The 15,893-nt window shown below is 32.8% G+C and overlaps 1 protein-coding gene across 1 annotated transcript in view; it reads left to right on the top strand.

Moving 5' to 3' along the window:
- Window positions 1–15,893, top strand: part of NBEAL1 (neurobeachin like 1) — a gene marked incomplete at its 3' end in the record, with an annotated part of 145,371 nt that overhangs the window by 76,202 nt on the left and 53,276 nt on the right. The window contains exons 17-25 of the mRNA XM_007469188.1: window positions 1,233–1,318; window positions 4,806–4,895; window positions 8,067–8,235; window positions 8,692–8,825; window positions 9,301–9,460; window positions 9,567–9,669; window positions 10,270–10,426; window positions 11,935–12,093; window positions 13,529–13,688. Of these exons, the coding sequence (XP_007469250.1) occupies window positions 1,233–1,318; window positions 4,806–4,895; window positions 8,067–8,235; window positions 8,692–8,825; window positions 9,301–9,460; window positions 9,567–9,669; window positions 10,270–10,426; window positions 11,935–12,093; window positions 13,529–13,688 (1,218 nt within the window). The remainder of the gene's footprint in view (window positions 1–1,232; window positions 1,319–4,805; window positions 4,896–8,066; window positions 8,236–8,691; window positions 8,826–9,300; window positions 9,461–9,566; window positions 9,670–10,269; window positions 10,427–11,934; window positions 12,094–13,528; window positions 13,689–15,893) is intronic.

The following is a 15,893-nucleotide window of genomic DNA, read 5'->3' as shown; positions in this document are numbered from 1 at the left end:
CCCATGTCCTCTGCATCGGCAGGTGGACTCTCAACCACTGCGCCACCAGGGAAGCCCTTGGCTCTGATTTTAAAGATACACACTGGTTGTTATTGGATCATAACTATTTGCAAAATTCAGGAGTTAAGCCTATAAGTAGTTATGTATATTAACTCTGCAGCTTAGCTTATTATTTGTCAGAATATCTTTTTTTAGATTACATGGAGTTTTGAGATGGATGTCTCTGTCCACTTAAAAAGTTTGTATTAGAACCTTGTCGTTACTTTAAAACTCACCAAAGTATTTGAAGTTGACCTTTAATCTAAATAAATTCCAAGTTAATAATAAGTCATTTAGTGTAGTCATTATAGCTATATAGTTTGGATTTTGCTCTTACAATTTTCCTACTTAAAATTCTACTCTTATAAATAATAATTATTTGTTATGTATTATTCATAATGATTATTTCTAATGGCTACATAATATTTCATTAGATTCGTAATGCATGATTTACTTAGGTTGTTTATAATTTTTAATAGTTATAAACTTCAAAGATTAAATATGACGAACTATTGTACCAATTTTTTTTTTTGGTATTTTGATGGATTTGCTTATGATAAGTTCCCAGGATAAATATTCAAAGGGTATGAATATTTTTATAGCTCTCAATACATGTTACCTACTCAGTTTTCGTAACGGATATAACAATTAACAGTGCCTACCAGTAACACATAAGTATATCCAACTCACTATAGCCTCATTAAGATGGAATGGTAAATACTGTTTCCTCTATTTTTTGATGTAAAATGGAACCTTGCTTTAATTTGTAGGTTTTTTTTTTGTTTTTTTTTTTTAGTAAGGTCAAGAGTTTTTTCCTACTCATTTGCTGTTCCATTTCTGTGATATCTATTCACATTATTGATTGGTTGTTTTGCTGTTTTATCTTACAAATTTGAATTGTTTTACATTTGATAAATGTATAAACTTTGTTATGTTTTATATTAGTTTTTAATGCTATATAAAATTTCCTTTCTGTAGTAGAGATTGATCTACCCCCTCTCCGAACTTTACTAGGTGTTAGACGAATTGGATGTGATATAAAAATAAAGTACATTTTGGCTAATGTGTTTTAACTGTGTTATATAAGAAGCTTGAAACAGCTTAATTAAAAATTTTTTTCTGATTACACAGACCTGAGGAGGCCATATATATTCAATGATTTGTGTGTGTATGTGTGTATAAACAATTTTCAGGTCCAAACTGTTTAAGCCCTTGGAAATTTCAAGAGTCTGACATGGCTGACCTGCCTGGTAACATCCTTCTTCACTACACTGCAAAGGTCAGAGTAAATGCATGGACTATCCATCTAGCTGTAACTATGCTGTGAACTAAAATTCCATTTTTGTTCATTTTGTCATTTCAGTGGGTAATTGAGATAAAGGGTCTTGAATTACTGTTAGAAAATTATTAATTTTCAAAAGAAAATGAGAAGCAGTAAAAAATTAAGCTGCAGTTCTCAGCTATGGTTCAAGTGTTATCATTATGTCATCCCAGTCATATGAATGGAAATGGTTGTAGTGGGAATTTGTACTAATGAATCAACTTCAGTAAATGAAATTGTTTAAATGTGTTCTTCTTTTTTGGAAGGAGAGTTGAAACAGAATTGTGCTCAACTTTTTCTTTGTTTATTTTTAAAATTTTTTGGCTGCACGGCTTGTGGGATCTTAGTTCCCTGACCAGGGAATGAACCTGGGCCCTCGGCAGTGAGAGCGCAGAGTTCTAACCACTGGACTGCCAGGGAATTCCCTGTTTATTTTTAAAATGTGGTTAACAAGAAAACAAAAGAAATGTTTACATCAGAAGGAGAAGAAAAGCTACATATACGCATACCATGCCCAGTCCTTTTTCCTTCAAGAAAAGTCATTTATCTAGTGAAAGTAATTGAGGTTAGCAAGGGCTGAGGGAAAGATCAAAGGTAGAACTGGGAGGAAGAAAAGGAAGAAGTGGCATAAACAATATTAATTGCCTTCATTATATTTAATGTTACTTTAACCCAGAAGTTGCTTCTGTTGTGTGATATTATACATCATAGACCTTTTCCTCCCTAGTTGAACCAGCTAGTACATGGTCATAATTTATTACTTTGAATGCTTGTTTATGTGTAACCTAATAAAATTTACTTGTCAGGTGGTATTTCCCCTTAACTTTTAATTTTGATTAATTTCAAACCTAGAGAGAAGTTGAAAGAATGGTAAAGTGAAATCCTGTATACTCTGCCTAAATTCACCAGTTACTAACATTTTGCTGCACTTGGTCTTCATCTATCTCAAATCATTTGTGAAAGCAGATCAACATAGCAATCAAGACACTTTACTCCTAAACTTTACAACATAATCATTAACCTCCCTGAGAAAATGATCAATAATTCATGTCCTTTACAACCCATGTTCAAATTTTCCCAGTTTTCCCCAAAATATTTGTTTAGCCTTTTAAAAATTTAATCTTGGATCCAGTTGAACATTGCATTGGTTATAATATCTCTTGAGTATCTTATTTTTTATTTGTTTGGTTTTTATAATACTTTTTCCCAAAGATATACATGTTTGTTTACCAAACCAGATTTTAAGTTATTTCCTGGCAGGGACTATCCCTTATACTTATTTTCATTACAACTATTCCATATAGCTGGATAGGGAATAATTGGACTTAATCTCACTAATTGGTGACATGTCTAGACATGTGATGACTAACTGAGTCTTTTTGGCATATCCTTTTTTCAAAGTAACTTTGATTTTAATAATATTAAGGTTGAATTTTTACTTTTGGAAGTAAAAATTCTGTAATATTTAAAATAGCTATTTTTCGTCACAAAACCCGATATGACAAATACATACAATAAAACAGTTTATTGGAGGAACATTTCTTGAAAATGGTAACATATCATGATACAAGAATTCTGTGGTTAAATAACGTTGAGGGAATGTTGCATTCTGTATATCCTTCTTGGAGATGGATCATACACTTGAAAAATTCTGCTTATAAAGAAACTAGTTCACATTTGTTTTATCCAACTTTTTCACCAGTTATTTGAACATAGAACACATTTTGATTTTCATTTCACTTATTAACAAGTGGTAGTTTGGGAAAAGCTACTCCAGGGAATTTTAGCAGTCAACAGTTTTTCATCTTTGTACTTATTTGTAGGAGGTGTTTAACCATCAGTTTAAAATTTTTTGAGTGTCCTCTTTGTGCCAAGAGTTGTCTGAACTTTTAGGATACAAAGATGAGTAAGTTAAAACCTCTGGCTTTAAGAAGCTTACAATCTAAAGTGAAATAAATGTGTAAAAAATAAGTGCAATATAATTTTATAAGCATTTTTCTTTTTAGCTACCATTTATTCGGTGTTTACAAAGTATTAAGCACTATGCTAAATGTTTCACATGTACTGTTTCACTTAATCTTTACAAAAGCTCTGAGGGTTATATTGTACTCTTTGTATCTTTTCTAAGCTCTAGTTGTCTGAGGCTGAGGAAAGATAAGTAACTTGCCTAGCCTCATAATTCTAGTGAATACCTAACCTGTTTAATGTGTATCCTTAACCACTATACAATATTTTTGTGTTGGAATTATATACAGAATACAGTGTGGGTACAAAGGAAGAGTGGTTGGTTCTTCCAGGAGGGTAGAATATCATAGAAAATATGGTGTGATTTGTGTTTTAAAAGGCAGAGTAAAGGGAGGGATGTTCAGTGAGCAACACCTACAAAGGCATAGAATGTAAAGCTGCATTCTGTGTGTATTTGGGTATAGGTCACTGATTGGGAGCAGTTGGCCAGAAATGAAGTTAGAGGGCCAAGTGGAGGCCAGATCATAGCAAACCTCTTATGCCAGGCTAAATAGTAGGCAATGGATAGGATTTTAAGAAGAGTGATATGATCAGGTTTGCATTTTAGAAAAAGGTCTTGAGCTACAGTGTCAAAGTTGGATTGGAGAGAGAGACTGGAGGCAGTCCTACCATAGGGAGATTACTGTGTTTGGACAGGTCATAGACCAAACTAAGGTAGTAATAGGAGAAAGACTTTTCTGTCTCAGAGACTAATATAGTTTACATTGAGTTAAATGTAAACTCAATTTACATTTACTTTATTAAATCAATTTTTCTCAGTTGCCTTAAGAGAAAAGCAACAACCACATCATCTGTGCTAAAATTTGTAGGTTTCTTTATTTTCTTTTGGACTGGGGATTAGGTTCAAGAATGTTTCATTATCTGCCAGTTCACAGGTTACATGTGAGGTTCCCTGTTTTATAAACCTTTATGGAAGTTAACAGATAACTTTAACAGTTTCTAGAGTTGCAGACAAAGCTCTTAATTTGAATATAACTAAAATTGTCAGTCAGTAATATAAGGGAAAATAATGTCTTATGCCTGTGGTTTGATTTTTGTATTGTGATATAATTTTCTGTACTAATGGGAATAAAACATTGAATTTTTTAAAAAGTCAAAACTCTGTTTGCATATATTGGTTTAGAATAGAAGGAATTTTAAACTATGTGATTGGTAAATGGTAAGTTCTAGCTAATCCTTATCTGTCAGATGACAAGCAGCAGTGACCTGCATTTGATGAGTGAGTGCATTAGAATCTAGTCCCTGATTCTTTTAAAAGACAATCAGAGAATAGTAATACTAAACTTAATATTGTAAGCATCTTATCCTTGACTATACTATATACCTTTTAAAATTATGGTGAAATGTTCCATATATAATTAAAGTTATGTTTTGTCTTCATTGTTCTTAGCTGTTTGCCATATTTTTCTTTTACTTTTAGGCCTGCAAAAATTCAATCTGTCTTGATTTATCTACTAATTGTTTGCATGGAAGGTTAACAGGAAACAAAGTAGTAAACTGGGACATTAAGGTAAGTTAATGATGAACGATGGGCAACATATTATTTATTTACGTGTACTGATCCTTTAAAAACTTTTGTCTTTTGAGCACCACCAGATTGATCTGAATAAGTCCTGTTTAAAATGTTTGCAGATACACAGTTTGAAGGATAAATAAATAAGTAGTTGAATGACTATTTGATTTGTTTGTAACGTAATTACCTTTTTAAACTATGCCATGAGCTTAGCAGTTTTCATAAGAAAAATATGCTGCCCTCATTCATAGCTCCACTTTTAAGGTATTTATCCCTAAAACTATGTAACAGATTTCAACCCCTCAGAGACTTCTTTGATTATCCCTTTTCTCCTATATCACATACTTCTTCCTGTCTAGTCTCCTGTCCATCAGCTTTAAACAAACTTAGATCTTTCCTCTCTGAGGTTAAAGATGAGTAATTTTTCCTCTTCTTCATAACCCCGTCTAGCCATTATATCTTGTCTGCCTTTTTCATGTGCCTCATATTTATGTCTTAGCTGGATGTAATGTCTTTGCTTCTATTTAAAGGCCTCTACTTATTTCCCAAGATGGAGTTAACTATTCTTGTCATGAGTACCTATAGCAGTTTCTATTATTTCACTTATCATAGTGAATAGTTAACTGTTTGCTTGCTTGATTCTCCAGTAGTCCTTAAGAACTTCAAAGGAGGGAACACTGCTTTTTCCCCCAGTGCCTGGCACAGGGATACATAATAACATTGTTGACTGAGTGATTAAACTGGTAAAGATTATTTGGGCTAATGTGAAAGTCAGAGATATCCTATTTCTAAAATACAGGATTTCCTTAAAAGATATATTAAATAGAAATTATAGCCTAAGTAAAATAAAAATAAATATAAAAAATAGTTATACTGGAACTTGCTGATAAATCAGCAAAACAACAACAACAAAACTTTTGTCTTCTAGTCATTTAATACCAATCAAATATGCTTATTGTTTCAATGAACAGAAATCATTAGGATAATTCTTCTATGTAAAAATGAATCCATAAGTTTGTATTAATCTCATGTTATTCATGTGGTATAAAGCTTTTTTCTCTTTGACTTTGAGATAAGAACACCTATTCTTACCTGTTAACATAGTAAGATTTATGACTTGTTTGCCAATTTTTAAGCTTTTTTAATTTGAATTTTATTATATTTATTTTTATATAGCATGTTCTTATTAGTTATCTATTTTATACATATTAGTGTATATATGTCAATCCCAATCTCCCAATTCATCCCCCCCACCCCCACATACCCCCCCACCCGCTTTCTCCCCCTTGGTTTCCATATGTTTGTTCTCTACGTCTGTGTCTCTATTTCTGCCTTGCAAACCAGTTCATCTGTACCATTTTTCTAGATTCCACATATATTCATTAATATACGATATTTGTTTTTCTTTTTCTGACTTACTTCACTCTGTATGACAGTCTCTAGATCCATCCACATCTCTAAAAAAGACCCAATTTCGTTCCCTGTTATGGCTGAGTAATATTCCATAGTGTATATGTACCACATCTTCTTTATCCATTCGTCTGTCGATGGGGAATGGGCATTTAGGTTGCTTCCATGACCTGCCTATTGTAAATAGTGCTGCAATGAACATTGGGGTTCATGTGCCTCTTTGAATTATGGTTTTCTCTGGGTATATGCCTAGTAGTGGGATTGCTGGGTCATATGGTAATTCTATTTTTAGTTTTTTAAGGACCCTCCATAGTGTTCTCCATAGTGGCTCTATCAGTTTACATTCCCACCAACAGTGCAAGAGGGTTCCTTTTTCTCCACACCCTCTCCGGCATTTGTTGCTTGTAGGTTTTCTGATGATGCCCATTCTAACTGGTGTGAGATAATACCTCATTGCAGTTTTGATTTGTGTTTCTCTAATAATTAGAGATGTTGAGTAGCTTTTCATGTGCCTCTTGGCCATCTGTATGTCTTCTTTGGAGAAATGTCATTTAGGTCTTCTGCCCATTTTTTGATTGGGTTGTTTGTTTTTTTAATATTGAGCTGCATGATCTGTTTATGTATTTTGGAGATTAATTCTTAGTTGAGATAAGGACACTTTTTCTTACCTGTTAACATAGTAAGATTTATGACGTGTTTGCCGATTCGTAAGTTAACTTTTGATGTCATGTATAAGATTGGTTTTATAAGGATAGTTCTATGGATTACTTATATAGAGAAAGCTGATTATTTGTGTTATACATTATACTTGAAAATCAAAGCAGTCTTTGTTGCCTTGAGTATAGATATGTAGAAATCAAAAAGGAACAGAATTATCGAGAAAAAGACTATTGCTTTTTTATACTGCAGCAAAATCAAAGCCAAAAAAAGTTAAATGAAGTGACAATGGGAAAAAAACACTTCCCATCCAAAATTCTAGTTTACTTACTGTAAAAAGCCCTTAAAAATCAATATGAAAAACAGGCAAAGACTATGAAGAGGTGGTTTACGGACTTAAGGTATGTAAACACGGCAGTTCAGAACATTTTAGCAGTTAATAATAGCTAATCTTATATAGCACCCATTGTATGTCAGGCACTAAGCACTTTTCATGTATTAGCTTATCTCATCCTTGTAACAACTTTACAAAGTGGGAATTAATATTATCCTCATCTTACAGATGAAGAAACTGAGGCTAGGGAAATTAGTAACTTGTCTAAGATACTGAATATATTTTGTTAAGCTATCCAGAATTGTCAGTCACTTTAAAGTTCAGTTGAAGCCACTCACTCCACCTTTTTTGTAAACAAAGTAGAGGAGTCAGTCATATTTGTACTGCAAATACATTCTTTTTTTTCATGACTTGTTCTCCTGTTTGTTGTGACTAATTGCCTTGTGACAGTTGTTACCTCTTATATCACTAGTGTTACGTTGTGAAGTCTACTTATGGGGTCATGTTTAGATTGCCTATGTTGGGAATTCGTAAACTTGGGAAAACAAAGGTGTATTAAAATGATCTGGCCTTGTCTCTTGAGTATTGATTTTGGTGACCCTTGAGGCTGCTCTTTAAAGCATATGCCCGTACAAGGGTTCCTTTAGCTTAGGCCATCATATACTTAAAGGTTTAGCAAATTGTAACCTCATACATGCTGTGTAGATATTAAATGAGAAAATTGCCTGTGTTTTATAAGATTAAAAAATTGTAGTTTCCTCTTTCAGGACAGCATAAACTGCATAGGTGGAGTAAATGTACTCTTTCCTCTAATGGAACAAATCAGCCACTTTGGTGAAGGACAGATTCCTGAGGGATTGAATGAAAGCACAGTTCCTGAATTGATAACACCTGTAGAAGGAGATTGGGTGGTATTGAACTCCACAAAGGCATCAGGTATTAAGCTGAAATTAACATGAACTAGTCATTGAAAAACTTGAGAATTAATTGAAAGATAGATTGAAATGTCTTGCTACCATGATGAAGAAACTTAACCATTTGTAGCTGAAGTAGTCCATCCCTAATTTTACTAATGGAGTTCAGAAAGTGCATAATACTTCAGTGAAAACACTTAAGATGTTGATTATATTCTTGACTATCCTTAGTTTGTACTGTTAGCAGAAATCGGACAACATTGTTAAATTTATGGTAGAGAAAATATTTACATGTTCATATAAGTATATAATATGCAGTCACTGATTTCTCTGATATTTATGTTCTGCAAGTGACCTTTGGATGCAAATTCCTGAACCAAATTCCTTGTTTGTTACAATATGCATATGATATAGAACATGTGATACAAAAGTGATTAGCGTAATTATGATAATTAATGACATGTTCACAATTCCACAGAGTCAAGACTAGAGAGAAATTTAATTGCAACATTTATCTTGATTGTGAAACACTTTATTCAAAGACATCCTATTAACCAGGACAATCTTATTCACTCCCATGGAGTTGCCATTCTTGGTGCCTTACTTCAGAAGGTGAGCTAGTTTAACGTTATGTAGATGTGACTGATGATTGTAATTACCAGTTAGTGTTGAGGTTTTTTTCTTTCCAATAAATAAATATATATATATATTTTTTATTAAATATATTTTAAAAATTATACTGTTATAGCTTAAGTTATATTAGTGGATATAATTTATTTCACAAGCCGCTTTTTAAAACTTGAATCACCTTATACAAGAACTACTTATCTTACATAACAGTGTATAATCTTTGATATAAGGACCTTGTGTGTTAACTTTGGTATTTGGGATATTTCATCACTTAAAGACACTATTTTAGGAATATGTTCTCGAGTTACATCAGAAAAAATAATGTTTAAATTGTTTATATTTTTCTAACCAAGATTTTTATATTTAGTAGATGTTCTGAATTAATCATTTCAAATTATAGCTTAATGACAGTTATTTAAACTGAACTTTACAGAACCCTCTTCTATTTGGATTTCAGGTGCCAAGCACCTTGATGGATGTTAATGTATTGATGGCAATTCAGTTACTCATTGAGCAGGTATCATTAGAGAAAAATATGCAGCTCCTGCAACAAATGTATCAGTATTTACTCTTTGACTTCCGTATTTGGAACCGTGGCGATTTTCCCTTTCGAATTGGTGAGAGCAGGCTGTTGGATAAATTTTATAGTTGTTTTAGAAATGTATTACTACTTATGTGACTTTATTTTAGGTATATAACTGAAGAGTGAACTTTCTATTTTAGGTCACATACAATATCTTTCCACCATCGTCAAGGACAGCAGGAGAGTTTTCCGAAAGAAGTATGGTGTACAGTTTCTCCTAGATACACTTAGGATTTATTATGGGTATGATATCCTTACTCCTTCTCAGTTTGATATTGTTTCTGTTACTTGATTGGAACATTTAGATTGTTCATTTTCCAGCAGTCTAATACCTTTAACTTCAGAGAGCCAGGATGTTGTGGAGGTTAAAATGATGAACAGTGGATCACATACACTGGGTCTGAATATTATGTTTCATTAATTGTCTAGCCATAGGCAACTTACTCAACTTTTCTGTGCTAAAGTTTTCTGCTTTGTGACAAGGAGATAATAAAACTGTATGACTTCCTATGGTTGTTTTGAGGATTAAATTAAATTAATTAATAATGTGTAAAGCACATAGAACTGTGTCTGCTACATAGTATTGCATAAATGTAAGCTGTTTTAACAATTTTTGTCTTAGTATTACATAAATATAAGCTGTTTTAACTATTTATGTCTTTGTCATTGCAACTCCTAACTTAAAAACGTTTTCCTTAAAAAGAAAAAGAAGCTAAAGATGCTATGAATTCTAATAATTACACGGAAACAACTTCTTTTAAACTATGAAATCTTTTATATATAAAAGTACAAAAATATAAAAATTAAAAATTTCAATTCTTGCCCATTTACTTTCTCTTTCAGGAGTGATTGTAAATATAGTGAGCTGTCTCTAGATGATATTCGAACAATAAGAACTTCTTTGTATGGACTAATTAAATATTTTCTGTGCAAAGGCGGAACTCATGAAGAGATACAAAGTATTATGGGTTATATATCTGCTATCAATGAAGAAGAACAGGTATTATGCTCTGGATAAATCTGTTACTACTTTTTAATAATTAAGTTGCTATATCATCTTCTTTTAAACTTACATGTAATATAACATTTTAAGAGTAAAATGTTTATAGTGTCACATATAATATTATTAAGCAGTTAAAGAGGTAAATTTTATCTCCTAACTGAAAGTTTAATAAAATAAATGGCAGTGTAATAAAACATTTATTTTCTAGCTAATAGTAAAATATTAGCTAGAAAACAGTATGTGGAAATACTTGTTCTGGCAATTCTGAAATCTGTTTTCCAAGGCCACATGATGTATATTTAACTATTATCAAAGTTACTAGGCAGATTTCTAACATGAATTTTAATATATCATAGGTTCATAAAAATTTTGCATAAAGAGTAAATTATAACTGTATTTCTATTTTTAAATACTTCTATGTACACTATTCATTTTTACCTCAGAACTACCCTTTAGGACAGTGGTTCTCAATGTATGGACCCACTTACCTGGGAATTTTTTAGAAATGCAAATATATGGCCAAATCAAGCCCTCCACGTGATTCTGATGCATGGTAGAATTTGACCACTGATACAAAATATACAGACCAGGAATTACTCTTCCCATGTGCACATTTGGAAATATATGTTCAGAGAGATTAGGTGACTTAAAAAGTTACACAGCTGATATAACTGAAAAAATAACCCAGGTGTATTTACTGCTCTTTCTGTGCTCTTTCAGTATACCACTCTCAACACCAAATCTGAGCATCCTTAATTTATGTTGACTCAAATATTTTGCCCTCTATCATGATATATGCATTGTGTACTCAGTGGTTATATGACTTCATAATTGGTATTATATAGAAGAGTTAACTTAGGCTATTTCCTTATAAGGTTGAACTACTTCAAAAGCTTCTCATATTTAGAATAATGAATAATCATCTTATTTCATGATAGCTGTATTGTCACCTGCTATGATTCATTGCCAATGATCAATTTCTTGATCAATTTAGTCAAACAATTATTTATTGAATACTTTTATTATACATATACATAGAGTAGTACTAGATATTGTAGGTATTTAATGATGAAAGAATTATCATTCTTATTTTTAGCCTAATGGAGGCAGGGATAGATAAGAAATGTTTATAAATAATTATGAAACAAAAAAGAGTACGATAATATCTATAAGAGAAATATGAAGTCCCACGAGGTTTTCACTGGAGAGTGTTACATGTTGAGGAGACTAGGAACGGCTTCATGGAAGAGATGGCTTTTCATATGGACCAAGCAGGATAGGAATGGTTCAGCGGGTGAATGTGAGTAGTGAGAGGATATACAAAAGGAAATGGAATAAGCCAAAAGCCTAATGGAGGAAAGGCAAGGAGGGTTCAGAAGACATCAAATAATACAGTTAAGCTAGAACATGAGGGTATAGAGGACTTAAATAACTATTTGTGGTTTATGACTTTATTTATGCTTCCATATATGAGTGTGGTTGTTTGTGTTGCTTAATTTTAAAAGCTTTTTGGAATTTTGGACATACTCTTCAGTCTCCTACGTACCAGCCCAACTAGAGGTCAACTTTTCTTACTGCTGTTTGAACCAGGAAATGCTGACATACTTTATGCCTTGCTCTTGAATCAGAAATACTCTGACAGACTAAGAGAAATCATTTTTAAGGTACAAACATGTCTTAAGAGTCTTTATATTTGGGGACATTTGTGGGTGTATGCATTTACATGGAACATATCCATTCTATGAATGTAAATTCTTTTTTTCATGTCTACTTCCATCTAATTTTAAATTGTTCAGTTTGTTTTGATATATATTTATCATGTTTTTGTTGTTTATGTATTTTAAAACTAATTATATTGTAATCTTATCAATAATTTCAGTGGAAAATCTACTCTGCCATAGTAACGTAGATCCTCTTATCCCCCTTTTGACTTACAGTGGGTCTATTTAGCATCCACTGTTTATCAGGCACTAAACCCTTTTTATATATTAGTTTACATAGCTCTTGCAGCAACTTTATGAAGTGGATATTATTATTATCCTCATTTTACAGATGAAGAAACTGAGGCAGAGAAATTAATAACTTGCTAAAGGATGTAGGACATATTTTATTAAGCTATCCAAAATACCCCAAACTTTGAACTTTGGCTGAATCAGCCCACTCCACCTTTTCAGTTAACTAAAATTAAAGAAGGCAGTCATATTTCCACTGCAAATACATTTTTTTTGCATGATTTATTCTCCTGTTTGTTATGCCAAATTGCCTGTGACATTTGTTTCCCCTTACATCATTAGTATGACATTATAAAGTCTACTTGTGGGGTCATGTTTGGATTGCCTATGTTTGGAATTCTTAAACTTTGGGAACAAAAGTGAATTAAAAGTGGTCCTACATAGTCTCTCTTGAATATTGGTTATGGTTGACCCCTGAGGCTACTCTTTAAAGCATCTGCCCACACAGGGTTCCTATATGGAGATTTAATGTTATTTCTTCAAAAATGGCCTTGCAGGGGTTGTTCATGATATTATTTTGCCAAGATTACCCTTTCCATATAGGGTATCTATCTCACTTTGTAAAAGATTGATCTAACTCCAAGAAGTATGGGGTTACTAATTCATTCTTCCATTTTAGCATATGGATGGGTTGCTTCACAAAGTATTTCCTCGTTGTTGAAAATTATTTTGACAACTGTCACATAAATAGTTTACTAGATTGATCTAGAAGTATCTTTGTTTTCTTTCAGAGCACATTTTTGTTCCTCTTGCAAGCTACAGGATTTGTTTCCATCTACACCGTAGCCATTAAAAGAAAATTTTAAAGTATTCCTTTCATCTACCAAGAAATTTATATAAACTAGGGTTTTAAACATATTAATTATTCAAATGCAGTTGGGTTTCAGTCCAGTTCATTTTTAAATTTATTTTTTAATGATAGCAAGATCATAATGGAGTGTTCTTCCCTATTTAGTGCTATTTTTTTAATACTTGAGGAATAAAATGTTACTCCAGAAACATTGTACACTAATATTTATTTGATAATAACCTAAGTGACAATTGTTCTTAGTTCTCTATATTGAGAATATATTACTGTTGTGACCAGGTTATGGAACAGATGTTGAAATGCACGAACGTTTATGAACGAAGTAAACAACGTATTCGACTTAGAGAAGTTGGCTACTCAGGATTAGGGCTCCTTCTTAACGAAGCACCTGTTAATACTTCTCTCATTAAAAGTCTCACCAATCAAATTATAAATACAGGTATGACTAAGGCTAAAATATTGATACATTTAAGAAATGTTCTTCATAGTCATGTAATTCTATTTGATGGCCCTGAATTTTTTTTCTTCTGAAATTCTTTCTTCTTTTCCCCTCTTTCCTCAGGTTGCTTTTAAAATTACCTATTACTTGATTCAGCAGGGCTTTTCTTGGGTACTGTTTCAAATGTACCTTTGTTGTTTTTGTCTCCCCGGAGCATAGCATAGTACCTTACTTGGTAGGCCTTCAGTAAATGTTTATTGACTGAGTGATTAGTAAATAATTCAGTCTATGTAAAAAGAAAAGGACACTAGAGAAAATATGTACAAGATATTCTTTTTCCTTTCAGAGCTAAATTCTTAAAGGGAAAATGAAAACTAATTTCAGATATTCCTTTTTGTTTCTAATTTTGCTTTTATGAACCTTTTTGTAAGTACTTCCTACAAACTATAAAATTTTTGTCAGATGCTAGGGATTCAGAAATGTATAAGATAAGGTTCTTTGTCTCGAGTGGTTTATCATTTCATTGAGAAGACATGCACATAAAAAAATAAATACAAGTATAAGATCCAAGCAGTATCAACAGTATGTTCAGTCAGTCAAAATATAAGAACAGCTTTTTAGGGTTTAGTCAGGAAGATGTTAAACATTCTAAACCTATTGTTTTTGTAAAATTTGAACTTATCTACAATTCCTATTTAAAATGAAACAGTTATTTCTATGTTTATATGACTATTACATACAGTTCTTTCTTTGAGAAAGAAGAAAGCTGGAGGCATCACACTTTCGGATTTCAAACTATACTACAAAGTTATAGTAATCAAAACAGTATGCTGCAGTATGCATAAAAATAGACACATAAACAAGTGGAACAGAATCAAGAGCCTAGAAATAAAACTATATGTGTACAGTCAACCAGTATTTGACAAAGAATCCAAGAATACTTAATGGGGAAAGATAGTCTCTTCAGTAAATGTGATTGGTAAAACTGGATATGCACTTGCAAAAGAATGAGAATGGACTCCTGTCTTACACCACCCACAAAAATTAACTCAAATGGATTAAAGACTTAAATGTAAGAACTGAGCTATAAAAATACTAGAAGAAAACATACAGGAAAAACTCTTTGACCTTGGTCTTGGCAATGATTTTTTGCATGTGACACCAAAAGCACAAGCAACAAAAGTTAAAATGAACAGTGGGACTAAATCAAACTAAAAAGCTTCTGTGGACTTACCTGGTGGCACAGTGGTTAAGAATCCGCCTGCCAGTGCAGGGGACACGGGTTCAAACCCTGGTCCGGGAAGATCCCACATGTTGTGGAGCAACTAAGCCCGTGTGCCACAGCTACTGAGCCTGCACTGTAGAGTCCATGAGCCATAACTACTGAGCCCACGTGCCACAACTACTGAAGCTCACACGCCTAGAGCCCATGCTCCACAACAAGAGAAGCTACCACAATGAGAAGCCCACTTGCCGCAACTGGAGATAGCCTGCACACAACAATGAAGACCCAACGCAGCCAAAAATAAATAAATTTATTTATTTTTTTAAAAGCTTCTGCATAGCCAAAGAAACCATCAACAATATGAAAGGGTAGCCTATGAAATGGGAGAAAATGTTTACAAGTCAAATCTGATAAGGGGTTAATATCCAAAATATATTAGGGATTCATATAACTCAATAGCAAAGAATCCAATTAAAATATGAGCAAAGGACCTGAATAGACATTTTTTCAAAGAAGATATGCAAATGGTCAACAGATACATGAAAAGGTGCTTATCATCCTTAATTATCAGGGAAATGAAAATCAAAACCACAATGAGATATCACCTCCCTCCTGTTAGTTCGGCTGTTATCAAAGAGACAAGAGATAATAAGTGCTAGTGGTGAGGGTGTGGAGAAAAGGGAACCCTTGTGTGCTGTTGGTGGGAATGTAAGTGGTGCAGCCACTATGGAGAACAGTGTGGAGGTTCTTAAAAAATTAAAAATAGAACTACCATATGATTCAGCAATCCCTCTTCCAGGTATATATCTAAAGGAAATGAAATCATATCTCAAAGAGGTATGATCTGCAACCCCATGTTTATTGTACCATCATTCACAATAGTCAAGGCATGGAAACAGCCTAAGTGTCCATCAATAGATGAATGAATAATAAAGATGTGGTATATATATATATATATATATATATATATATATATATAT

Source organism: Lipotes vexillifer, unplaced genomic scaffold (assembly GCF_000442215.2).
Source record: "Lipotes vexillifer unplaced genomic scaffold, Lipotes_vexillifer_v1.1 scaffold259, whole genome shotgun sequence".
NCBI lineage: Eukaryota > Metazoa > Chordata > Mammalia > Artiodactyla > Lipotidae > Lipotes > Lipotes vexillifer.
The sequence above is the reverse complement of the archived record's forward strand: the minus strand, read 5'-3'. Positions and strand labels throughout refer to the sequence as shown.